Source organism: Dipodomys spectabilis, unplaced genomic scaffold (genome assembly GCF_019054845.1).
Source record: "Dipodomys spectabilis isolate Male_0828 unplaced genomic scaffold, ASM1905484v1 ptg000023l, whole genome shotgun sequence".
Classification (NCBI taxonomy): domain Eukaryota; kingdom Metazoa; phylum Chordata; class Mammalia; order Rodentia; family Heteromyidae; genus Dipodomys; species Dipodomys spectabilis.
The window spans coordinates 7913605-7941188 of NW_024870700.1; the positions used below are offsets into that span (position 1 = coordinate 7913605).

Below are 27584 nucleotides of genomic sequence, written 5' to 3' on the forward strand. Positions count from 1 at the left end.
GAAGTGGCGCTGAGCCTCAAGTGGTAGAGCGCTAGCCTTGAGCTGAAGAGCTGAGGGACAGCGCCCAGGCCCAGAGTTCAGGCCCCATGACCAGACCAAAACACAAATAAAATAAATAAAAATTAAAAAAAAAAAAAAAAAAAAGAAATCCACGCAGCTACAACCATCTGATTTTTGACAAAGGAACCCTAAACATATATTGAAGAAAAGAGCTTTTCAACAAATGGTGCTGGGAAAAATATAAGTCCACATGCAGAAGACTGAACCTAGATCCTTATCTCACTCTATACTAGTATCAATCTGAAGTGAATGAAGATCCTAAAGTAAGAACTGAAATTTTGAAGTATTATAGGAAAGAATAAGAAAAACACTAGAACATATTGACATAAGCAGTAACTTCCAGAATAGAACCCTAATTGCTCAGGAAATAAGAGTAAGGATTGGCAAATGGGACTCAAGCAAACTAACAAGTTTCTGCGCACCAAATAGTCACCAGACAGCCTACAGAATGGAAGACTTCTGACAAAGAATTCATAACCCCAAGGAACTGTAAATTATGGAACAATTACTTTAAATGCACCAACATTTAAAATTTTTAAAGTCTAGAAATGGAAACACATTTGAAGTGTGAATACATTATATTTTCATCACCATTTAATTCTGATAGTTTTCAGATATTCTCCTTCCTTTAACAAAGAGAATGCATGGTGATATTATATGGTACTGGCAGGAACTTAAAAGAGATCTTCAATAAAATTGTATGAAAATAGAACACATCAAGTCTTATTGTAAAAAGTAGAAAAGGAGCCAGGCAGTAGACTCACCTACCTGAAAGTAGACTCATTTTCCTCTAAAATCTTTCCTTCTAGGCTTCCTTAGCCCCCTCCCTTTTCCCAAAAGGGTTTCTCTAGGTTAACTGAATCATTTAGGATACAGAAAGTAGGTACAAAACAGGAATGGAGACAGACCATCCAGTGTGTCTCCACCTTACTCCACAGTCATTATAAAGAAGTCTCCAGGACCAGGTGAGGAAGAAGGGACACATTCCGCCGGTAGGGCACGCTGTCAGAAATCCCAGAGGAGTCCTCTGCTGCTACTGTCTCCTAAGCCCTGAGCCTCAGTCGTTTAGGTAGATGCAGAGGATATAAAACTGAATGGGATCTGAAGAAGCAGCTGAAACTGAGACATTTCACATCATTGTATTTTACTTTTGGTGCAGTCATATGGTTTCCACCACTGAGCAAACTGCAGAGCTTTCTTCCTCTGATCCTCAAAGCTTTCTCGGATCCCCTTCCTCCAAAGTCTTGGTTCTAGATCCAGCATCCCACCGATGATTTCCTTTTAAAGAATGAGAAAATATCAAACATCTACATGTAAACACAATAATGAAATTGTTTATTCCTATTAAATGTAGTATTAAGAAGCACTCCATGTTTAAAATGTTGCATCAATACCAGTTTCAAGTAAAAAAAAAAAATCTTGTTTTCAATTAATTTTAAGATCTAACCCTAAGGTTTTTGAATCCTAGCTGTATATCCTATCAGGCAACTTGTCAATTTTGTTACCTTTTTCACTTATTTCAGCTGCTTCATTAATTTCATTTCAGTTCCTGACACAAACTTACAGATACCCAGAAGACCTTCAATTTAAGAAATATACTCTTAAAAAACAATCTGTTTCTGAAAGAAAGTATTGGCAATCAAAAGACCTGGACCCTACACTATGTGCCCAGAAACCATCTTATAAAATGAATCACACATTCTTGGACTATACCTTGCTTAACCACAAATGTAGAAGTGTGATCATTTAGTCTCTAGTTTGACCATGAACACTGTTCCCTGCTTCAGTCACTGGTGCAAGTTATATTCTCTGTAGCTTCTCAAAGAATTGTATGGAGCAACATTCACAATTTCACTGTTCCTTGTGCCTCAAGTTCCCCCCTCCCCCTTAAAAGTGTTAACCGCTGGAAAAGAATCCTATTTGTGAACATACCTTTCCAAAGTAATGAGGGAATTTGTGTTGATCTTCAATGACATGGGCAAATCCTCCTTGGAGGCCAAAGTCCACAGAGAAGTAAGGTAAGCCCCTGGGTACCTAAAGGAATAGATGCATAACAATGAAATATAAAGCTCCCCATCCTGCTCTCAGATAGGACAGTAACTGAGCATTCTCAAGATAAATGCATACAATAAATTTCTAATACCTAAGCAATGACCTAATTTGCTAAGTAAAAGGTTTCATTTTGATAGGGTTTCAGTCAGACAATTCTTCATCTTATCCAGCAATTATAATCATAACCCATTATTGTCCTATCTTTGGAGAAAATAGGAAAAATAGGATGTAAGTATTTTTTATATGACCACAGAAAAACTTTTTTAAGACTACACAAATAAAAAATGAGGATATACTTTCTCATGTTTACTTATATGAAGATTAGGAAGAGGGGCTTGGCCAACAAAATGGAGCTTTGTTTATGATATACCTAAAGACTTTACTCTGATATATTTGCCGAAGATAAATAAGAACAACCATAAATTATTTACTGTTGAGATAGTCAGAGCAATATTTACTCTACAGTCATTTCAAATAGTTCCAAGATTAACTCTCATTATCATCTTTTACACACACACACACACACGCACGCACACGCACGCACGCGCACACAGTAATTAAGCTACATGTTGACTGGGAAGGCCATAATTTCTTTCTTTCTCTAAAATTAAGTATATCTTATATCCCTGAAAGTTTTTTGCCCTTGATTGGACATAGTGACTTATGCCTGTGATCTTAGATATGCAGGAGATAGATATTAGGAGACAATAGTTTGAGACCAGGTCAAGCAAAACAGTTAGGGAAACTCCATCTCTGTTTTCCTCATCTACAGCTATAGGCTTCAGAGCACGCTGAAAGAAATGAAAAGACCTGAACCCTTAGATATGTATTTTAATGTTTTTTTCTTTCACGCATGTGTTTCTAACGCATTTATAAGATTATCTCTTTGTAGCTTTGTATGTCCCTCCCCCACAGTATAACCCCTGCTTTCACTATATTTGATGTCAGTATAACTTGTGGAGGAAATGGGGAAAAACCAGTTGTTTAAGGATACAGGTGGACCTGTTGCAACAATGAGAAGTACAAGTTGACATGTCCAAAACGAGCTTTACAACGTCGGTGGGGGGGGGGGGGGGGGGGGGAAGGGGGGAAGGAGAAGGATTGGGATTGGGGGGGAGGGGGGAGGCTGGGAAGGGATGTGAAGGGTAAACCAAAGGAGGAGGCTGCAATGCTTGGTAAGAAATGTACGCATTATCCTGCCCATGTAATTGTAACCCCTCTGTACAGTATGTTCACAAATAAAATAAAATTAAAAAAAAAAAAAGAAATGAAAAGACCTAGTAAGAGTAAGCACAATGGGCAGATAAGGGGAAACTAACAACCATGATGGCAAAGAAAATCTTAACTTTAAAAAAAAAAAAGAATGAATTACAAATATGTGAATCTCTATTATAAGCTTAAAATATACCAAGGGAAAAGAGGCAGGCAAAAATATTTTTTAAAAACCTTATGGAACTACTAAGCACATAAAGCTTTTAAAGGAATGATAATGAGGCTTTTTCAGACTTAAAAATGCTAAAGTAACTCAAGATTTGTTCATTCCATATTCAGCCACATTTATCGTTTTAAGAAGACACAGAAAGCTGGTTATACTAAGAATGACCTCCTTGGAATTCTTGCAGATGAGTTCCATTCACAAGTCTACCCACATAATCACAGGTCCTAGAGCTAGAGGGCACTTGGTTTCCTCCCCACTGATTTTCAAGGAAAGGCTCTAATGTCAAATAGACAACTGCCATTCTCACAGGAACTGTGCTTTTTATTTCACATTTTAGTTAACAAGACCTCTTGTTACTTCAATCAGGTATTCATCTTGGTTTTAAAACCAAACAATAAGTTCTAGATAGTTAATTGGTATGAAAACTGTATATACAATATAGAAAATGAGGAATAACCTATTTTTCTTAAAGTTTACATTTTCTGAAGAATATTTAATGCCACAGAAAATTATGGCTTAAGAAGTGAAAAAAACTTGAGCACAAAAAATGTATCTAAATCATATAGCGTTTTCTACAATCTAATACATAAAAGAAGTAAAGCAGACACTTTGGGCAGTTGCTGTTTTTCTTTTACTTTTTAAAATATATTATCTGACCCAACTCATCTGCAAAGGAAAAAAATTGTAGATGGGATTTCACTCTTAAAAGTAAAACTATGTATCATCAATAATGCGGTGAAATTTGAATCTTCTGACTGGGATGTAAGTATAATGAGGAATCCTGTTAGTCTATTTTCTAAAAGAATAAATGGAGGAGAAACATTCTAGTGATACTAGAATGGGGGTGGGAAATGTGGCAAACTTTTCTGAAAAGGGGTCATATGATAAAACGTTGCAGGCTCTGTAGATCAACCCGTCTCCTCAGGACTACTTAAGTCTGTGTTGCAGTGTGAAAGCAGCCACAGGCAACACGGAAACAAAGCCATAGTCTGTGTTCCAATAAGACCTAGTACAAGACCAGTGCTCTAACCCCTGAACTAAGGAGACAACTCTGTTAAAAAAAGAAATGTACTCTTTATCTGAGTCACGTAGCCATAACCTTACTGTGTATCACCTTTACAGTAACAATAAAAATTTTTAAAAATAATAAACTAGCTCTTCCAGGCAGGCTTGGCGGAACAGGCAGGCCACGGGTGTCCCACCCAATGGCCTATTTCTTAACTAAGATGTCAAAATTAATGAAGATCCTGACTGATTTCTTATATTATAATATAAATTAATACTTACAGACTTTCTGATGTCTTTTGACGACAGATCGATCAACTTCTTGTTTATGGACCACTCTTCATCAGATTCCATTATGGCTTTCTAAGAAATAGCCATTTGTTAAATGACAAGTAACAGGGTAGCAAATACAGAGACCATTTAAAATAAATCAGTAGTCTTAACTAGAGATCTTATAACAGGACTGCTTTCCAGTCCTGTTGCTCAAACTCAGGGCCACTAAGCCTCTCTGTGTTCAAGGCTAGCACTCCACCCCTTGAGCCACAGCACCATTTCTGGCTTTTTCTGGTACTGAGGAATTAAGCCCAGGGCTTCAATGCATGCACTCTACCACTAAGCCACATTCCAAGCCCCTGGACTGCCTTGATTTTATTGTCAACTTTTTTTCTAAGTAGCACAAAAAGGTATTAACACTAAAGTTTACATATATAAATATCTTAGCAAATGTGATTTGTAGTTTTGCATGTTATCTTGGTTCCATTTCTCCTTGATTGTATTGTACTTATGACTACAATTTTGACCTGAAAATACCTCTTGATAAACACTAATTTCGGGGAGGATTGCGGGGGGGGGGGGGAGACTGGGAAGGGATGGGAAGGGGAAACAAAGAAGGAGGCTACAATGCTTGATAAGAAATGTACTCATTATCTTGCCCATCTAATTGTAACCCCTCTGTACAGTATTTTCACAATAAAAAATAAATAAATAAAATAAAAAACACTAATTTCACTAGAGAAATGAGAAATTAAAATAGGAATTAAAAGTTACTGTTTCATAGAATATTTATATGTCTAAGCAAGCATGTTTTTTAAAAACTGAGCAGTCAAGATCCCATTAATCCTCTAAAAAAAACAAAAAACTCAAAATGAATCTAAGATCTTAATTTGAGACCTGAAACTCTGACAGCATTGGAGGAAAACACAGGGTCAATACATAAAGATCCAGGCACAGGCAAGAACTTTCTGAATACGATTCAGAGTAAGGGCAAAAATTAATGAATGATGATTGCTTTGAATTAAAAGTTTATCTGCAGCCAAAGAAGTAATCCAAAGAGTAGAGACATACTAGAGAATGAGAGAAAAGTCTTTGCCAAATATTCATCTGGCATTGGCCAATGACTAGAATAAAGAAAGTACTAAAAAAAAAAAACCAAAAGGGTAAATAGTCCAAGTGGGCAACTGAATTCAGCAAACACTTTTCAAATGAAGAGATACAAATGGCCAATGAATAACTGAAGCCACCAAAGAATCACAAAACAAAACTCCATCTCACTCCTTCAGAATGGCTATCATCAGGGAAAAAGAAAAATATTAGGAGACTGCAGGAGGAAAAGGAATCCTTAATTAACTGCTGATGGAAAGATGTGATTGTCAGTCATTATAGAAACCAGTATAGAGGTTCCTCAAAAACATTAAAAATATAGTGGGTGTGAGTGGCTCACACTAACTTTAGGTACTTGGGAAGCTGAGATCAGGAAGATCACAGCGCTAGCCAAAAACCCACAGGATACAGATATGTGCACATGTTATCCCAGATACATGAGAAGCTGAGATGAAAAGAATCAAAGTTCTAGGCCAGTTCTAGGCCAGTCCAGGCAGAAAAATCTGTGAGACTCCATCTCCAAAGAAGGTGGGCATACTCCTGTTATCCCACGGATGTAGGGAGCATAAAATAGGCAAATCACGGTCCATGTGTGCGCCCGGCCAGCAACTAAAATCTTCTCTCAAAAATAACCAGTAGACAGGGCTCCAATGGCTTACACCTATCATCCCAGCTACTCAGGAGGCTGAGATCTGAGGATCATGGTTCAAAGCCAGCCCAGGCAGGAAATTCTGTTAGACTCACATCTCCTATAAACTACTAAAAAGTAGCCGGAAGTGGTGGTGCTGTGGCTCAAGTGGTAGAGTACTTGCCTTGAGCAAAAGAAGCTCAGGGACAGCTCCCCGCCCAGAGTTCAAGCCCCAGTACTAATGGAAAATAAAATAAAATAAATAGCCAGAGCAAGCCAGGCACCAGTGGCTCATGCTTGTAATCCTATCTCCTCAGGAGATATGAGGAACACAGTTCAAAGCCAGCCTGGGTAGGAAAGCCTGTGAGACTCATCTCTAATTAACCACCAAAAGCCAGAAGTGGAGTATAGCTCAAACAATAGAACACAGCCTTGGGGGGGGGGGGGGGGGGGAAGCTCAGAGACAGCACTCAGTTGAAGACCCAAGACCAGTATTACAAAAATAATAACTAGTGCAAAAAAAGGCTGAAAGCATAGTTTAAGAAGAGAGTGCCTGCTAGGAGGTATGAGGTCTTGAGTTCAGTCCCTGGAGACAGACAGACAGACAGAGACAGACAGAGACAGACAGACAGAGACAGACAGACAGTGACACACACACACACACACACACACACACACACACACACACACACACACACACACACACACACACACGCCTCACAAAAAAATAATCAAAATATACCCAACTTCTGGGTATATACCAGAAGAATTGTGTATAGAGATACTATGTACCACATTTAGCATATATTATTCACAACTGCCAAACTATGGAATAGGCCCAGATGTCCATCAATAGATGAATGGAAGGATATTAGTCAGCCATAGAAAAATAAAATAAAACTAGGTAACTTGCAGGAAATGGAAAGTAAAGATCACCATGTTAAGTGAAATAAGACAGCTGTCCCACAAAGACTAGTATCACATGTTTTCTCTCATACGTATAATCTGGGAACATGAAAGAAACAGGGAACCAGTAGGGATGTAGAAGGGGAAGAAAGGGTTGGGCAATGAGGAAGAGTGGTAGACAGTGTATGACCAAAGCACATTAGACACATGCACTGAAATGTCATAATGAAACACTATTCTTGGTACAATATACACTAATAAAAAAATTAAAGTCCAAATTTCTGTTAACAGAAAACTTATTTGCAGATTGTTTTGTACTTGACCTTATTTCTTTAATATAATATAAAATTTGCTATATAATGGAGAAAAAATGCATGACTAGAGATAACTGTATCCATAAAACAGTACTGTAGCAAAGAAGGTGAGTATGTGTGACAAGCCAGCACTCAGGTGTACCTTAAAATAGATAGGGGCCATCTCACCCACTTCCTTCGGGAGAGGAATACACTCATAAACCATGTGATGCTGCTTCTTCATGCTCATATTCGTTTCTAAAAAAATGCAGTCCAATCCCATACCTTCAAACATCTTTACAAGGGATTTCCTAAACATCTAAAAGGGAAAAACCAAAGCACATAAATTTAAGCACATCTCTATGATGTCTGAGAGAGATGTTAAAATTATCAGTTTAACGAATTTCTTCAAGCTGAACATATAAATCCAATATACATATTTTACTAATATTTTAGGTTATTTAACAATTAGATAATGAGGAAACTTTTTGTAGTTGATTATCATAAGGCATGTCAGAAAGCTGTAAACACGAAAATAATGGGGATAGCATGATGTTCCTATATCCCTAGTAGAATACACTTCATTTTGGGGGTAACCCTTATTTTCCACATACCTAAACTGTCATTTCTCATCTAATTGCCCATTCTCCATTTAATTAATGCATTTGAACCACAATTCCTCAGTCTAGCCAGTAGAATGCATCAGTCTACAATTTGCAATAAAGGCACATTATTTAAAGAATCAACTGTATATGTATAATTTTATGAATTTTAAAATTAAAATTAATTTTCTTTAAATTATCAAACTATATAAGGCTAACTATATGTTATAATTAATTTAAATATTTTCCTTAAAAATATTAACACTAAGACTAATTATATATTAATGCTATACTTTATTCAAGTTTTTAACATAGAATATGTATAAATATGTATACTGTTATCTAAAAATGACAATGAAATAATCTATTAAACTGCAAAAACCTACTTGAACAAAGGTATCTGGTTATTTAAAAAGGGGGTATACAGTCTTACTACAGTACAAGCTCAAGCATATCTTTCAAAGTGGTAAGAATAAATTTAAAAGAGGGCATATACCATTATATATTTGATAAAACTAGCAATTTGGATCTAATTCACCTGAAATTTATGACTAACCAAGGATGCTTTGCTGGAAATTATCTTTGTATTTTCTACTAAGTAGGTCTAAGATTCAATATTATAGTTATAGAAAACTGTTATTTAAAAAAAAAAAACTTGAAAAAATGGTTCTTACAGCCAGGCGCTGGTGGCTCACACCTGTAATCCTAGCTACTCAGGAGGCTGAGATCTAAGGATCATGGCGATTCAAAGCCAATCCAGGCAGGAAAGTCCATGAGTCTCTTATCTCCAATTAACCACCAGAAAACTGGAAGTGGCACTGTGGCTCAAGTGGTATAGGGTGCTTGCCTTGAGCTGAAGTGCTGAGGGCAGCACCCAGGCCCAGAGTTCAAGCCCCACAACCGACCAAAAAAAAAAGGTTTCTGTGTTTTCAAACATTTTGTGTTAAGTCAAACCACTTTTAATATATTAAATAATAAAATTTTTTAAAACTACAGATATGTCCAATAAACTGGCAAGTAACTATAAGGACATTCACAAAGAATAATTAATTTGCATTTTCATAAATATTTGAGAGTAAAAACAAAAGCCAAATAAATTATATTTCCTTAACTGCACTAGCATTCAGGAATTTCATTAGTTTACTAGGCTAGAGTAATTTATCATTTCTAATACTAGTTTTTCTTCTAGCAAACAAAGAGCTACAATGCCATTACTCACATAAAAAAGTTTGGCTTTTCTTCCCTCACCTAACTTCCCACAATGCACCTGGCTGACACAGTCAGCTGACCTGCAACGTAGCCTGCACTACTATGCTCAATATATTTGGGCAGAACTAATGATTCATGTACTTATGATCTGTTGAGCTGAATAAATTTCTTTATCCATTTCAATGGCTTTTATTATACATCTTAGTTTCTTACAGCTATATAAAACAAACACTAGATTTTTATTCCAAGTTAAATGAAAAAAAATTTAACTACATCCCAAAAAAGTTCTAAAATAATTCTAAAAACCAAATCTCTCCATACGCTTTACCTTACATTACCTATACTAGTACCCATTCTGAGGGGGAAAAAAATTTCACATTGAAAATATCTGCATTCTTACTACAACTTGGATATGGATACAATAAAATAATCTTTTAAGCTTTCACCTTATAAACTCCCAAAGGACAAGAGATGAAAAGTTCATAAAATGCAGTCAAAACATGTCCTTTCCTGGCATGTTGATCAGCATTCTGAAGATAATAGCATACATCAAAGTCTCTTTCTTAATCTTATAATTTTCACATTTTCCTAACTAGGGATGCCTGTAATCTCAACTGAGTTGTCCAATATTAAAAAACAGGAGTTGATGTTCTTGCTTGGTCATTCCGAGGTCCTGAGCTGTCACACACACTGGAATTCAGCAGCAATTCCATCCATGTTGTATCCTTCAGTCTCTCAAAGAATCAACCATAGAAACAGATCTCTGACTCCACAAGCTGGGCCGGGTTATAAGGAGCAGAATGAAAGCGGGTAACAGAATGGCCGCAGCACAGGAGGCTAATCCACGCCAGGAACATGGCAGCTGCTGCCAAGGAAGCACTCATTTCTCACAGTTCTTTTCATCTCTGGAAATGCCTTTCATTCTGACTGACTTACTAAGCATGGTTATTTCATGCTACACAAAACATTGATTAGCAATCTTGACGGATTTTTTAAAATTAATCATTACTTTGTCATAGTTTATTTAGTAAACAGATGTTTCCAAGAATAAGGGAAATAAAACTAAAAGGTGGCTGCATAGGAGAAACATGACCACACAAACCTATGATATGATTCATGTTTAAAGTCAGACAGAAAAAATATTGAAAAAAACCTGTTGGAATTCTGCACAGTAGTTTCAACACTGCTCAAAAGGTTTACCATGATAAGGAAATGACCTTGCTGACCTGAATTTCTTCCCAGATGTCTTCATCCAATAAGGTAGCAGCCCGGTGGTGCTGCAAAGGGACCACGAGGCAGTGCCCCTCCGTAAGGGATCGGAAATTCGGCAAACATAAGTAAACCTAGGGGGAAAAAGTTCCAAAAATTCATTACTCATTCTAGTCATAAGGGAGGTGCCTATGAGATGAAAAAAAGTACATTTGGTTATAAGAAATTATATATATATATTTCCCCCATCTTGGGATTGAACTCAGGGCCTTAGAGCTGTCTCTTAGCTTTTTTGCTCTACCATGTGAGCAAAAACTCCATTTCCAGCCTTTGGTGGTTAATTAGAGGTAAGAGTCTTGCAGACTTTCTTGCCTAGGTTGGCTCTGAACTGAGATCCTCTAATCTCAGCCTCCTGAGTAGCTAGGATTATCATCAACATGAGTCATCATGTTGATTATCATCAACATGCATTATTTTAACATTTTTAAAGGTATTTTTCTTTAATGGCTCTCTCATATAATCCTGTAAGGTCTGCCCCAGCCATGCAGGCCCTACGCAGATACCTCCCTACCTCTTGGCTGAGTTTCCACCCAGTATCTGTGTTACCTAGGTAACTGGCAACCCTCAAAGCAGTCTCCACCCCCTCCTGCTAGATCACATCCTGGGCCTCCCTGGTCCCAGGCCCTGAGGTCACATCCAGATCCAGTATGGTTATACCTTTTCCCCACCTGGCCACACCTCTTCCCTTTGCTGGCCTAGGTAAGTCCTGGCCTGGCTCCACCAGGTGGGGGGACACGCCCACAGCAGTTCAGTAAATAAACTCCTTTTCCGGTCTGAATGCTGAATAAGTGTTCTCTTCATTGGCTATCTAATGAAACCTACCTATTTAATAGCCTTACAAAAGTCAGCTGCTCTGAAGGCAGAGATTAGAAGGACTGAAGTTAGAGGCCATCCCAACAAAAAAAGTTGCTAAGATCCCATGACAATAAGCTGGGTATGACAGTACACATCAGAGTCCCAGAAGCCAAAGGTAGGTGAACTTGGTCCAGGACAGCCCTGGGGGTAAATTATTCTTAAAGACAAAAACAAAGAGTTGGAGGCATGACTCAAGAGGCAGAGTACTTGTCTAAGCAAGCACAAGGCCTTGAGTTCAAACACTCTAGTACCACCAAAGAGAGAAAGAGAAAGAAAAAGGGATTTCTTTTATATTTAAAAATGGAACAATGAAAATGGCTAGTAAGCTGGAAATTTAGAGTGAAAAGTCTCAATTTTCATTGCCATGCTTCAGATAATGCTTAAGATCTCCCCTTCCGACCAAAAAAGAAAAAGAAAAACAAGAATAAATGACAAAGAAGGCTGTATGTCATGTCATGTAAATATTTATACTTGCTTTAAGAGATTCTAAGAATTACAGTTATTTAGGAAAAAAAAAAAACTATTTGAAACAAAGAGTAAAGTAAAACATACTTTAGGAATCTTAAACACATACAATGAAGAGGGCAAATGCACGTCCTACCGGCTGGTCCTCGACACATCATTGTTGGATCACCTACCTTAGTCCCTATTGCAACAATGAGGTGTTTGGGAAACTGAGAGCTATCACAGCAGTACAGACAGTTTTCCATTCGTGCCGTGAGACTCTGGTGCTCAGCAATCGCTTTTCTCCTCTGGTTCTCCTCTTCACCAAGCCGTCCCCTCTCTGCTGCTTTGGAGACAAACATGTCATCCAGAGTGTAAGAGTCTCCATCTGTTTTCCCCATGAACTGAAAATCAAAAATAACAGTAACAGGGAGTTAGAAGATAGTGGTTCAGAGTTTCTTGTACAAGGTCATCCTGAATCTGTAAGTTTTGTGAAAAAAAAATTCTTGCATTAAAAGAAGGAAATGATTACTTTAAGTTAGGTTTAATCATCAAAAGTCAACCAAAGTCTTAGGCAGTTTGAATGTTTCCACTGTTTTGTTAAGCGGCTTGGACTACATTCATACCCACATCCTTTTCAGTTCTATACAAAAGGAAAATACCACTTCTTCCATCTTAGGACACCCAAGTTTCAAATGTCTTCCAAGGGATGTCACAGGAACATATACATGATTTCACAGTCTCGAATCAGCCTCTTTCAAGTTGAATTTTACCTCATATCTATACCTGTCTGAGAATGAGAAAAGTCACCCTAGGAACTGAAATGACCAAAGAAGGTGGCAAGACGTCGGTTTCAACATGCCTTATCTTTTTTTTTTGAACAACAGGTCTTTGTTTTTCTTTATATCTATTATAGTGTTTGAAACCTAAAGAAATACATTTTTCTCTTCAAATTTGTATGTGTATGTAAATATCATTTGTCTGAACTAAGCACACTCAATGCCATGATTTCTTGGTCTATGTCTGCTCTGAAATCAAGCTTTGTCACCTACCCAGGGGCCCTCAGAATATGAAAAACAGCCAGAATTTACAGTTCTTAGAAAAATTAAAAGCAATGGATCTAGAAAGCAAACCAATGAGAAGGATTCAATTCACTGTATTAAGATCCTTAGCTGGAAACCCAAACTGTCTCTTTAAGATATGGTGAGATCCCATATCCCCTTCCCTTACTTATTAAGTCAAAAAAGGGTATTTCTTAGAAGATGGCTAAAAGGCCAACCCCCACCTCCAGGGCCTCAGGGTTCACTCAGAGTATGAACTCTTAAAGCACCTCCAAGCCAGAATTCCCAGTCCATGATCTGAGCTATGACTTCCTTCGTAGCTCCCTTGAACATGGCATCAGCATGCCTTATCTTATTCTAGCCAAACCTTTAAGAACAATATGGCAGTTAATCTCTCAAGATTTGTTATCATTACAGTTTCCTGAAAAAAGAGCAAAGCATTTCACTTTCAGTGTACATTACAGAAATATAAAATGCAGATTTTTAAAGATAACTTCCATCAGAAAATATAATAAGATTTAAAATATATTAAGTCTAAGTTTACAAAAAGTGAAAGAAAAATTTGTCAACAGAAATACAAATGTCTATTATTAGGTGATAAATCATCTTGCTTTCTTGGAATTTATGGTAAAATCCTAGTTACAAGAGATTTTCCTCAGGGCTGGGAAGGTGGCTCAGAGGTAGAGCGCTTCCCTTGAATGCCTGAGGCCCTGGGTTCGATTCCTCAGCACCACATAAGCAAAAAGAAAAAAGCCGGAAGAGGCACTGTGGCAAGTGGTAGAGCGCTAGCCTTGAGCTGAAGAGCTGAGGGACAGTGCCCAGGCCCAGAGTTCAGGCCCCACGACCAGATCCAAAAAAAAAAAAGATTTTCCTCTCCTTTACCCAACTCTTCTTATACTTTCCAGCCTCCTCTCCTCCAACCCATTTTAATGCTAAATGATAGAGAAAAAATTATTGCCCACAGTGTGAACAAAAGTAATGAGGAAAGATGTATATAGATTGCAAGAAGATGTGCCTGAGTTTACGTTGCTAAGGAAACACCGACGTCTGAAATCTTAAATGGAAGAGCTTATATTTTAAAAACGTTGGAGCCAATACAACATATTTTAAGAAAGAGCAAAACATCCACAACTCACGGCTCTCAGATACCAACAACTGACAAATGGAAGTTGGATAAAGACAATTAGATCTAGGCAGCACTTAAGGACTGACAATTAACATGAGTCATTTGAAAGGCAGGACTGTGCCAGGAGAAGTGCTGGCATAGGAGTTACAAGGTATGGATTCTGCTGCTGCCTTTTCCAGCTCAGTAGCTGTGGGAACCGGAACATCCCGTAGAAGCAGTTAGTTCTCCTGCATTCTCAGGTTCCTCGTTTGACACGTGGAAGGTTAATTAAGATTATAAGACCCTTTCTCTAAACCCCAAATTCCTGTTCTATGATTTCAAAGGGAGATAATATGCCTATATTTTACAAAAATCACAATAAATACACTGTTATATGTACAGTAAAAAAAATGGGCAAATATACCCTTCTTTTTTTTGGGGGGGGGTCTTGTCATGGGGCCTGAACTCTGGGCCTGGGTGCTGTCCCTCAGCTCTTCAGCTCAAGGTTAGCGCTCTACCACTTGAGCCACAGCCCCACTTCTGGCTTTTTTTCTTTTTTGCTTATGTGGTGCTGAGGAATCGAACCCTGGGCCTCATGCATGCAAGGCAAGCGCTCTACCACTGAGCCACCTTCCTAGCCCATATCCTTCTTTTCCTGTATATTTCTTAGTATTCTTTTTTCAGTAATTACATAGTGAATATTTATATAGAAAAAGTTTTTTAAAAAAACAAAAAAAAAACAACAACCACAATCCTCCTAACCAAATAAAGTTGCAATTTGACACAAGATGCCTTTCTTCCTTGGTTATAATGAGGAACTGTCATTTAAGGTCTAATGGTAAAATATAGCCAAAAAGAAAGTGAATATAATCTGAATTAACCTGAATATAATCTGAATTTTAGGAAACCAAGAAAAAGGTGGAAAGTAAAAATGAAATGACTCCTTATAGAATAGAAATCAAAAAGTAAGCCGGGCGCGGGTGGCTCATGCCTGTAATCCTAGCTACTCAGGAGGCTGAGATCTGAGGATCACGGTTCAAAGCCAGCCCGGACAAGAGAGCCCGTGAGACTCTTATCTCCAATAAACCACCAGAAAACCAGAAGTGGCGCTGCAGCTCAAGTGGTAGAGCGCTCGCCTTGAGCTGAAGAGCTGAGGGACAGCGCCCAGGCCCAGAGTTCAAGCCCTACGACCGACAAAAAAAAAAAAAAGAAAGAAAGAAAGAAATCAAAAAGTAAAATATGTGTCAAATACAGCTCAGTAATTTGAATACTGACCTGGAAGCAGTCATGGCATCCAACATGAAACTTTTCACAGCTCCCCAGCTTAATTTAAGGCACCCTCCTGATGCTTCCAAAGACTTTCCCCTTGTCATTCTCAATACTTCATACATCCTTACTACTAAATTCATGTTCATCATTATTTGCTGTTTCTTTTTTCCTTCCTAGCCTCTAAGTTCTCTAACCAAGAATCCTGTCCTCTCTGTGTACCAGTGTACCTCCTGTAGCGCATCTCACACAATGAATGAGATCAATATCCTACGCCAGCTACTCCTGACTGGCTACTTTTTTGCTAGCCTAGATCCATCCACAAAGGATCAATACATAACAGAAGTACCCAAGTTCAGAGACAGGTGCTCTGAAGGTAGTTATCATTTGCATATCCTAAATCTAAAAGTTAATAAATGATGGCTCACAGACCAAAGCAAGCCAGCCACAGTTTTGTAAATAGTTGGAATATAATCACACTATATATGGCTGCTTTTATCCATAACAGCAAAGCTGTGAGTTCAGCAAGCCAAAAATATTTACCACCTGACACGTTACAGAAAAAATCGTAGACTAATGCTTTGCAACTGTTTCTTAATAGAAAGAAACACAGGGTAAAGAGCTTATGTGAAAAAATCGTAGACTAATGCTTTGCAACTGTTTCTTAATAGAAAGAAACACAGGGTACAGAGCTTATGTGGTATCTTTAAGGAATTACTTAAAATACCTGCCAATGATGTTATTTTTTTAATGTAGTAACTCAGATAATTAGTCCATGAAATTTTAAAGAGTAGAGATATTAAACACAATATTTATAGAAAAGGCACAATATTTATAAAAAAAGGTATTTTTATTTTTACATGCTTTCATTAGTACTTTAAATTTTTACCAGAGCTAATTTTAATCATTGTTATACCTTAATCTACTGTGCTGTGGTTAATATTAAGCAGGAAGAACTAAAAACATCACAATGCCAAAGCAACACTTCCAATAGCCACTGCACGCCCACTGGTTCTACTGCAAATAGGTAATGTTGATGTGGTTTTGTGCATTTAACACACAACATGGTCTTCTTTATGATGAACTGCTTTCCTTCTGTTATCATATACAAATCAACCTTCATCCCATTCCTCCAAACATCATGAAAAAATTAACACACTTGGCTACAGGAGAAAAGGCTGGCTCTTTCTGCATTTCCCTTAGCTGCAACAACCAAGGGACTGCGTACTCTAATACAAAGAAAACAATCTGGATAAAGAGAGTACCCTATCAGAATGTTAATACAATACTATTAACAAGTAGCCCAAAGCCAACCATTTAATTCCGCCTCTGTGCTAGGCATGAGGCATGCCTGGAACCCCAGCTATTTCAGAGGCAGGAACAGGAGAATTTTGAGTTCCAAAAATACTGTGGTCAGCAGAGTAAGACTCTGACTCAAATTTTAAAAAATAAATAAGAAAAAAATCTGGTCCCAAACTAAGTAATCCAGAGTCTATATTTAAAAACAAATAGAATCTCAAGTGCATTTTGTTTTAATATGCTACAAGTATGTCTTACAAACAAAATTTAATGAAATAAACCAAGGATCAAGAGAATCAGATCTCCCTGAAAAGTAGATAATGGTTAGATGTGAGGTGAGGAATACCTCTTACCTTAGATGCCATTCTCATAAAGAGTTTGTTCTGATTCTCTGCTGTCCCCATCTTTTCATTTCTAACTAAATCATTTAGACTTAGGTGATCATCATCATGAAAGTATCTGACTCTTTCTTTTCCCTCATGGGTTGAAACCTAGGACAAAACAAACATAACTCATTCAGTGAAAATTTAAGTCTCTAAATTAGTCTTTTTGATTGATTACCTATGTCCAATAAATGTAAAAATCTTACCATGCCCTACAGTTTATCCTATTTTAGTTGCTTCTTTCTATGTGCAAGACTTCCATTCAAAGTGTAAAAAAATTACACTTATTACATCTCCCCTGTACTCTTCTCTTCCCCAGGATAGAAGCACCACATCATCTGATCTCTAAGTTTGGATGAAACAAAACTATTCCATCCCTTCTTTGCTCTGCTCTTCTTCTTGTATTTCAAATCCCTTGCTACTGTGGAAGGAATGCTGCAGGTATCCAGACATGAAAAGTACACCAAAAAACAGAGGTGAAATACCAAAATCATTGTTCTAAAACAGTGATTATTTAATTCTCCCCATTTATATGCTGAGATCCCAGTATGATGAGGGTCTTTGGGGAAGTAATGAAGGTAGAGCATCATGAATAAATTAGTACTTCTACAAAGACAAGACAGGGATTCTTCTTTCTTTGTTCCATGCTGTGAGGATAAAATGAGAAAACCACCACCTGCAAACCAGGAAGCCTGTCCCTACCAGACATGATCCTCACAGCACCCACTCTCCAGAACTATAAGGAATAAATTTCCCACCAGACATGATCCTGATAGCACCCAGTCTCCAGAACCATTAGGAATAAATTTCTGCTAAACTACCTGTCTGTGTTATTCTGATACAGTGCCCAGAAATGATGAGACACTACTTCTAACAGTTAACCCTGGTTCTATTAACAGCTTTACCAAAAGTTAAGCTGGTCTCCTGATCCCCACTGAAGTTGGTTCTGAGTTTTATTCTGTCAGTTGCACATACAAATAAGGAACAGAAAAGTGGTATTTATTCCTTTCTAAGACAAAATTCCCTAAATAAAATCTGTCTCCCACCCCCCCACTCCCCCCCCCCCCTCCACTTTTTGGAGATCTCCGTAACCATTATTTTCCCAACACTGCTATCCTTTTCTTCACTAGCCTAAACCTCAAATGCCATTATTTGAATCCCTCTCTGCCTCCAAATCCTTGTGGCCTTTTTGCCTTTTGTTTAGACTCCAACAGCATATCCCAGTCCTAAATCAACATGTGTGCACTCTTCACTTCTATACCTAGACTGCACAGCAGTATGCAACTTAAAAGGGCTCTCAGTGCCACATGGAAGTGAGTTAAGGATTCCTTGTTAACTCTGTCACTTCACATACTCAAACCTTTACTAATGTTTTACACATCCTTTCCAGGCCCTAGTTCCTCCCATGACATGAGAAGAGGGATCTACTCCATTTCCATTTTGGAAAGAATTAATCAGTATCTCTAACAGCAGAAGCACTCAAAGTGCAAGCAACAAGCATGTGGCAGAAAAAAATATGAACAAATGTTTCTTTTTTTTTTTTTTTTTTTTTGGTCAGTCGTGGGGCTTGAACTCTGGGCCTGGGCACTGTCCCTGTGCTCTTCAGCTCAAGGCGAGGGCTCTACCATTTGAGCTACAGAGCCACTTCTGGTTTTCTGGTGGTTTATTGGAGATAAGAGTCTCACAAGGGGCTGAGAAGGTGGCTCAGTGGTAGAGCACTTGCCTTGCATGCCTGAGGTCCTGGGTTTGATTCCTCAGCACCACATAAGCAAAAAGAAAAAAGCCGGAAATGGCGCTGTGGCTCAAGTGGTAGAGCGCTAGCCTTGATCTGAAGAGCTGAGGGATAGCGCCCATGCCCAGAGTTCAGGCCCCACGACCGGACCAAAAAAAAAAAAAAAAAGTCTCACAGACTTTCCTGCCCAGGCTGGCTTAGAACCGCGATCATCAGATCTCAGCCTCCCAAGTAGCTAGGATTACAGGCGTGAGCCACCGGCGCCCGGCTTGAACAAATGATTTTTGGTGTACTCAATTATCATCTGCATGATCTTCAAATTTAAAACAAAAACTTAACATAGGAAAATTCAATATTGCTTTGTTGTTTTCAGCTCAAAAGCCTCAAGGCAGTGCTAGAAACTAATTGGTGGAGCAAGGAGATGGGAAAGTAAATTAGGTGCACGCTGGCTCACAGCACCTACACAATTAGGACTTCACTGTTAATGGATACCCCGTCAACAGGTCTCAAAGTAGCTGTCTAGCCTAGGCAACGGGTCTAGAAGAAGAAGGTTTTTCATAAGAGACATGGAGTAAGTATGCAGTAAGAAACTAAATTCAACACCAAAGAAATACACACTAAACACTTAATGTTATAATTTTGGGGGGAAAATACATTTTGTAAAAGGCAAAGAGATAATTAAGAATAAAAGTAATAACCTAATTTACTATTGTCTAATGTTTATATTAGGAAGCTACAATCAAGGAAATATTTTGTAGTCTAAGGTTTGAGGCCTAAGATTGTGGCTCAAGTGATAGACCCTCCCGAGTGCAAACTACAGAACAACAAACCTAGGACAAATATTTTAATAAAAAGTAAAAAGCATAGCCGGGTGCTGGTGGCTCACGCCTGTAATCCTAGCTACTCAGGAGGCTGAGATCTGAGGATCGCAGTTCAAAGCCACCCCTGGCAGGAAAGACCTTGAGACTCCTATCTCCAATAAACCACTAGAAAACCAGAAGTGGCACTGTAGCTGAAGTGGTAAAGCACTCACCTTGAGCTGAAGAGCTGAGGGACAGTGTCCAGGCCCAGAGTTCAAGCCCCACAACCGACAAAAAAAAAAGTAAAAAGCAAAACTAAACAAAAAACCCAAAGAGAAAAAAGGAATTCTACCTAAGGGAAAAGGAAGCCTAATAAGCAGGGACACGTGACACATACCTTCTGTTTCTTCCCTTTTCCTGCTCTGGCTGGCAGCGGCCCTCCTGGTGTGCCCACAGGCCATACACTCCCAGACTCATTGCTTCTGACCAGAATCACTTCTTGCTGCTCTTCATTCTATAAGATGATTAGAGATAACTTGAAATAACCGTGGAAATTGCTGAATGCTTCTATTTAATAGCAAAAGAGCCTGAGAAAGATTCTAGTTTTCATAATATTGTGGACTACTTCTATTACTATAAAATTACTATAATCTCTTCAGAAAAAGTCAGAGAAATACACAATGTTTAATATTTTAAAAAGTACAATCACAAAAGCAAACTTCAGGCTTTCCTCTAGACACTAAGACACAGTAGAGTAGCAGCAGTCTACCAGGTATTATATGAAAAATTGTATTTCTTCTTTAATGTGCCTAAATAAATAAAGCCTATGCCTTCAAGTTTACAGCCTCGTATGGGATTTACTCCCTGTGCAAATTGTCACGATTACAGAAACCACCTTCACTTATTCCTCTCTTTATAACTTCCTCTCAAATGCTGATCCCAGAATTCCTTGGTTTTCAGTCTTCCACACTGAAACCTAATTATCATTCATAGTGTCAACAACTTCAATGTCTCAACACAGCATAATCATGCTATTCTTTGCTTAAAAACCTGTAAACCCTAGGGATCTCCTAGATCACCACAATGAGAAGTATGGCCAGAAGTATGGCCCACAGAACAGTGTGAGTCAGAACTATACCAGCCATGAAATATTTGATACAAATCCAAGATGAGGTAAATAAAGAAACTGAATGTTGATAAACTTTTGTAACAGTCAACAGAGCAATCTTATGTTAATTCAATCTCAATAAAAACATGATGGCTGCCAGGCAACAGTGGCTCATGCCTATAATCCCAGCTACTCAGGAAGCTGAAATCTGAAGATTGCAGTTCAAAGCCAGCCAGGGCAGGAAAGTCTGCGAGACTCTTATCTCTAATAAACCACCAGAAAACCAGAAGTTTCCCTGTAGCTCAAGTGGCAGAGTACATTGGGCTGAAGAGCTGAGGGACCAGCTCCAGGTCCAGAATTCAAGCCCCATGACCGACCCCCCCCCACCACCACCACAAAAAAAAAAAAACCTGATGGCTAGCTGAACCCATGACTCAAAGTTATAGTACTTGCCTCACAAGAACAAGGCTCTGAGTTTTCAAAACCCATTAACACACACGTACTATTGAACTTAATACATATGTTCTTTATTTCAATTTTCTATAGTTCATTTGTGTTATATTTTAATTTTTTGTGCCAGTCCTGGGGCAGTCTATGGCCAGCCTCAGGCAAAAACACAAGTTTCCACCTAAATAATAACTAAAGCAAAAAAGAATTAGTAGCAGGAATCAAATGGTAGACCTGTCCAGCAAAACATATTTTATGTTCATTACCTCATATAATAGCTTCTCATCTAGGTCAGAATAAAAATCTACTTTCTTTCTCAATGACTCCACTGCAGTATTGCTGGTTTCCTTGCTATTCTTCCTATACATCAAACACATTCCCATCTCTGGGCCTTTAAATTCTCTGCTCCCTATGCCTCGAGCACTCTTGGTTCAGACAGAGATGCTATAATTGGCTCACTGCAGGTCTCTGCATCACTGTCCCTTGCTGAGTGAGGATCAGCCTATGCACTCAAATCCCTACCCCATCATAGGATTAAAACTTTCTACTATGCCATGCAGTTTATTTAGCTATTATCTTATTATTTCCTTGTCTCTAACTCTATTACAATGGACATTTCATGCAGGCAAGTGTTTTAAACTGTTTTGGTCAGTAATAAATAGATGAATGAATCACAGAATGAAACTATTTGTCCCTTATTAAATTGATACCTAACTCAAGTCTCTTAAGTCTTTAGGAAAAGAACTGAAGGGCTGTATGGACTTCCATCACATACAGTAACAGAGTCTAGAATAAATGCAGGTCTTCTTGGCCCCCAACCTAGGCTTCTATTAGAAAACTCAGTGAAATCTAAGAAGATACAAGCAAAGCATACATAGAAACACAGAGATGCATGCAGACACATCTCATATTAAAATATGGAAGCTGCAAAATAATATTACACAGGTGACTGATTACACAGGCAATCATGCACCTACACAAACAGTAAGTTTTATTACTCACCTCCAACCCTGGTTTTTTTGATGACATCTGCATTACAGGTTCTTTGAACTTATTTGCCTTTTCAAGTTGGGCTTTAAGTCTTTCAGCTAATTCCTCCAAAAAGAAAAATAAGCAAAAATGAGTATGACATGTCTTTAAATTCTTAATTACAGAGTATTTCAAATATCTACAACAGAAAGGAAAACAGCATACCAAGATCTCATACTGCTATAAACTAACTTCAACTACCAACTCACAGCCTAGTGAATTACATTTTAATGAACTTATTGCAGCTACAAGGGAACCATCCTAAAAACTAAAATATGCTCTTCTTCACTGTTGATATATAACTTAAAAATTCCGAATGTATTCCATTTTTAGCCTAGAAATTTATGTAACACACTAACATATAAAGTAACAAACCAAAGTAACAAATCTCACAGTTTTACATTTCACTGCAACCATTACATGAACAAAGAAATGCATTTTTTTAGCATCACAGCCTTCTATAAGGTAACCTTTCTCTCAGTATTTTAATTAGTCCTTCAGTGTTTACATAACTCAAACTTTATTTCCATGTTTTATTTATGTTGTTAGCTTATAATACTACCTTCTGGGCCAAGTTTAATCCAATGTCATCAAGAACTGTATTCAAAGGAAGAGATCAGTATATGCAAGATATGCTGTTCACTAAATATACAATATAATAAATTTATAAATAATATATAAATATATTTATATATAATAAATATATAAACATATTTATATATAATATATAAATAAATATACAACATAATAAAAACAGAAAGAATATATATAGCTGCTTTTTTCCTAAGAAAGAGTAATATGCTGATAGTATACCAAACATGAAACTACTTAAAGATCATTTGTATCTGAGTTTGACATGAGCCTATACATATGCCGTAAGTGAATGTGCTGTACCAGGGCATAGAACACTATCTGGCTTTGCTATTCTGCCAAGTGCAACTTAACAGCAATTAGTATAATAGGCATGTGAGAATGAATGAGTAAATGAACCAATGAATGGACTAATGAATGAAGAGTTCTTACCAAATCATCCCTGCTTCTATTCCATTCAAGGGAACTCAGTCTTAAACATTACTGTGAGAATTAAATGAGCTAACCCATAAAAGGATCTAACACAGTATCAAACACATATTCCCTCAATTCTTTTTTTTTTTTTTTTTTGGGGGGGGGGTCCGGTCGTGGGGCCTGAACTCTGAACTCTGAACTCTGGGCCTGGGCGCTGTCCCTCAGTTTTTCAGCTCAAGGCTAGCGCTCTATCACTTGAGCCACAGCACCACTTCCGGCTTTTCTCTTTTTGCTTACGTGGTGCTGAGGAATCGAACCCAGGGGCTCAGGCATGCAAGGCTAGCACTCTACCACTTGAGCCACAGCACCACTTTTCGGCTTTTTCTGTTTATGTGGTGCTGAGGAATCGAACCCAGAGCCTCATGCATGCAAGGCAAGCACTCTACCATTGAGCCACCTTCCCAGACCCATTTTTTAGGTTCTTAACTAGCATTTTTGAAAACATAAGTATTCTTGTAATAAATAATTAAAATGGGGAGTCCAGGAGCTGGTAACTCATGCCTGCAATCCTAGCTACTCAGGAAGCTGAGATCTGAGGACTGAAGTACAAAGCCAGCCCAGGCAGGAAAGCCCAGGATACTCTTATCTCCAATAAACTACCAAAAAGCTAGAAGTGGAACTGTGCCTCAAGTGGTAGAGCACCAGCAAAAAAAAAAAAAAAAAGCTCAAGGGCAGCACCCTGAGTTCAAGCCCTAAGACCCAAACAAAAATAAATAAAATACAATAAAATGGAAAATAAAACATAATATATATTAAACTCCTTCAAATATATTCTGTTCCATAAGTTAGAAGTGATAATAGTAAAGCATACAGAAAAGTTAAAAAGTAAAAATCGCAAAGTTCCCTTGGAACATAAATTTCAGAAATCTGATAGAGAAAATAGACAACTCATTTTTTAAAAAGATAGTACTGTTTCTAGAAATGTTTAGAAATTTCTTTCAGTCACAGTTACTTTTAATGTATGCCATATTCACAGTGCTAAGGAACTTCCAAATTCACTTGTACACATTAAATATTTAACCTCTATTCTCCAACAGATTAACATATAAGATTTTACCATATTCCCCATCATCTCTGCCTTGATAATCTTGGCCCCCAACTTGTTCTTCTCATCAACAGTCAGGATGTGCATGGACTCACTCTCATCACTATGGCAGGAACAGGACAGAGAGGAAGAACACACAAAGTCAGTGCAAGTAACAACATCAATGATCAAACATTTCCTTAACTACCTCAATAAAGCTTTGGCATCAACAGGGGAATCATGATTCTAACAATATTCAACTGAAAATCTGTTATGAAGCTATGATGCCCCAAACTCTTAGTGACAATGAGGCAAATATAAAAATCAACTATGCTGGGCTGGAGGCATGGCTCAGCAGTAGAGTACCTGCATAGCAAGTTTAAGGCAGCAGCAGCAACAGTAACAACCTTTAACAGCTTCATATTCACTTAAAAAGGAAACAAAAACTCAAAGACTGATGCTTACACAAAGGACACTATTTGAGGTAAAAACATAACTACAATGTACTTTTTTCTTCCCCTCATGTTCTTTTAGTCTCTATTTTAAGAATCAATTAAAACAAACAGTAGGGACACCACATTTATATGATCATAAGAACATTACAAGTTTTTAATATGCCTCTGTGGGTTGAGTTATTGCTTTTATCATTACTTGTACTTTTTGTATAGTAGCTATTTTTCAGTAGTTTTATCAAATTAAAATCTTAAGGCATATATTATTTTTACTGTAAGATAAATGTAATTTATTTCAAATTTCAGGCAACTCAAATACATTTCTATAAACTTTTTTCTATAAATTTTACTTTTTTATGAACCTTTACCTCTAATCAATACAACTCCCTCAATTTGCATTATTTCTTAAAAAATTCTCTTTGAAAATTTAGTGTTTCTACCCATTCACTAGAAGGAATTCCCATGCATGTTAGGAAAATTGTAGCATGTGTCTAATAAAAAATAGATAACCACAGTTTTATTTCTTCTAAAGAGAAGGAGTTCAATTATGCTTCCGTGAAATCTGCCTGCTCCAGGGTATGCCTGTTACCTTTCTGTTTCCTAAGTAAGAAATATCTTGGTAGCTTTTCCTCTGACATTTTCTGCCTTTACTTTCTAAGTACTTACATATCTGATTTTCTATATCTAACTTTCCTTACCACCAAAATTATGTCTAATTCACCTACTTTTTATCTCAACACTAGCCAGCTGGAAAAATGAAGAACTGATGGAAGATAAACTAGATAAAGAGGTTTCCCTGATATTTCTTTACATATTTCCCTATTCTTACAGAATTCATGTATAGCACAATCCTACACAAGATTCTCCACTAAGCAAGATGTCAATCAAAACATAAGCCATCCTACAATAAAGTTTACATATGATAGGAGGCTGAGGCAGGGGATTTTGAGTTGGAGGCTAAAGTGAGATCCCATCACAAAAGTGGAAGGAAAGAAGAAAGGTAAAGAGGGAGAGGAGAACAAGGAAGAGCAGTAGAAGGGAAAGAAGAGTCGGGAGAAGGGGAAAAGAATGATAAAATACTCATGAAGGGGAAAAGAATGATAAAATACCCATCAAGAGTAGACTTTGTGTTCTGTAAATGTTCTCTTTGTGATAGGTCATCTTTCACACTCTGGACCTGTAACTCTTCTCTCCCATCTCTTGGACTGTGCTGGCAGCCAGTGCTGCTCCTGGTTTCCAATGGTTTTGGATCTACACATTTCTTGTCTCCTCTCACATCAGGAAGATGCCATGATGGTTTTTCACTGTTTTCATCACTGCTCTCCGTGGGTTTTCGAAAACCACGATGCAAAGAACTCTGAGCACTAGCTGAAGATGAAGCAGATGGTTCAAAATTTCTGCCCTTGCAGTGAAATTGCGGTTGGTCATCATCACAGGGTCTTAAGAATTTAGGTCTTGAATTTCTGAAAGAGAACTCTTGACTTTGCCTTGGGTTGGATTCTCTGGTACACGCTTCTAAAGACCCAGATCTCTTACTTTTTTCATCAGCATGAAACTTATCTTCATTGTTTCTGTTTCCAATCCCTGCTATAATGTATCTATCTCTTGAACTGTTTCCAGATTTTACTAAGTCTGACTTTCTACTTTCCTTACTATTTTGTGTTTCATCCAAATATGCTGGTTTCCTCCACCGTTCCCGTCTATAATCTTCTTTTTTGAATGCAATTTTTTCAGCTTCTTCTAATTTCGACTGAAAGATTTCCAATGACTACAAAGAAAAAAATATATATCTAAAATTAAGAGACTCGGGAGACAGTGAGTGGAGCAGAAGACTGTACAAAAGGAAATGTACTCATTACCTGACTCAGGTACTAATAATACCTTTCTATATCACCTTTACAATAGCAATAAAGTAAATTAATTAAAATTTTAAAGTAATTAAAAATTAAAAAAAAAGAAAGACCCAGTGACTTGATTCCCATTGTGCTTCATTCCATTGTGCCAAAGTGCCTGTAGATCCCCTGCCAAGGTGTAGAATAAAATACACACCACTAGCGGGAGACCCTTACAATCATCCCACATAAAACACTTTAAAAAATATGAGAAAAAGCAATGAAAAGTTACCAAATAACATTAAAAAAAAAAATCACTGTAGGCAGGCACCGATGGCACAAGCCTGTAATCCTAGCTATTCAGGAGGCTGAGATCTGAGGATCACAGTTCAAAGCCAGCACAGGCAGGAAAAGTCTGCGAGACATTATCTCCAATATACCACGAGAAAACTGGAAGTGGCCTGTGGCTCAAGCAATAGAGCACTTGCCTTAAGCTGAAGAGCACAGGGATAGCACCCAAGCCTAGAGTTCAAGCCCCACCACCAATTTAAAACAAAATCCCTGTACTAATACAGAATAGGCATATAATATTTTAAAATAATTCATACTACAAATGAGATTCAAGAGGTTAAAGTGCTAAAAGACAACTGATGGGGGGAAAAAAGTTCTAAGAACAAGACTAAAAAACTGTTCAAAAAGTGTCCAGATATACTGAGTAGAATACAAAGTCTTAAAAACAAAATTGGCCTGGGAATTCTAGTTGCAAGAAAATAAATAAATAAAATAATCTGGACAACTGATTCTAGAGAATCTAACAAGCATGCATCAGTACTTCCACTA

General features: G+C 37.7%; 1 protein-coding gene across 1 annotated transcript in view; it reads right to left on the reverse strand.

Moving 5' to 3' along the window:
• Nucleotides 1-559: 559 nt before the first annotated feature.
• The window catches only part of Cwf19l2 (CWF19 like cell cycle control factor 2), a 40792-nt gene continuing 13767 nt past the window's right edge, over nucleotides 560-27584 (reverse strand). Inside the window, exons 8-18 of the mRNA XM_042674949.1 lie at nucleotides 26022-26680; nucleotides 24494-24584; nucleotides 22345-22437; nucleotides 20185-20301; nucleotides 17226-17363; nucleotides 12336-12545; nucleotides 10800-10916; nucleotides 7926-8081; nucleotides 4838-4918; nucleotides 1993-2094; nucleotides 560-1338 (exon numbers count right to left, since the gene is read on the reverse strand). Coding sequence (XP_042530883.1) covers nucleotides 1195-1338; nucleotides 1993-2094; nucleotides 4838-4918; nucleotides 7926-8081; nucleotides 10800-10916; nucleotides 12336-12545; nucleotides 17226-17363; nucleotides 20185-20301; nucleotides 22345-22437; nucleotides 24494-24584; nucleotides 26022-26680 — 1908 coding nt within the window. The 3' untranslated portion in view covers nucleotides 560-1194. The remainder of the gene's footprint in view (nucleotides 1339-1992; nucleotides 2095-4837; nucleotides 4919-7925; nucleotides 8082-10799; nucleotides 10917-12335; nucleotides 12546-17225; nucleotides 17364-20184; nucleotides 20302-22344; nucleotides 22438-24493; nucleotides 24585-26021; nucleotides 26681-27584) is intronic.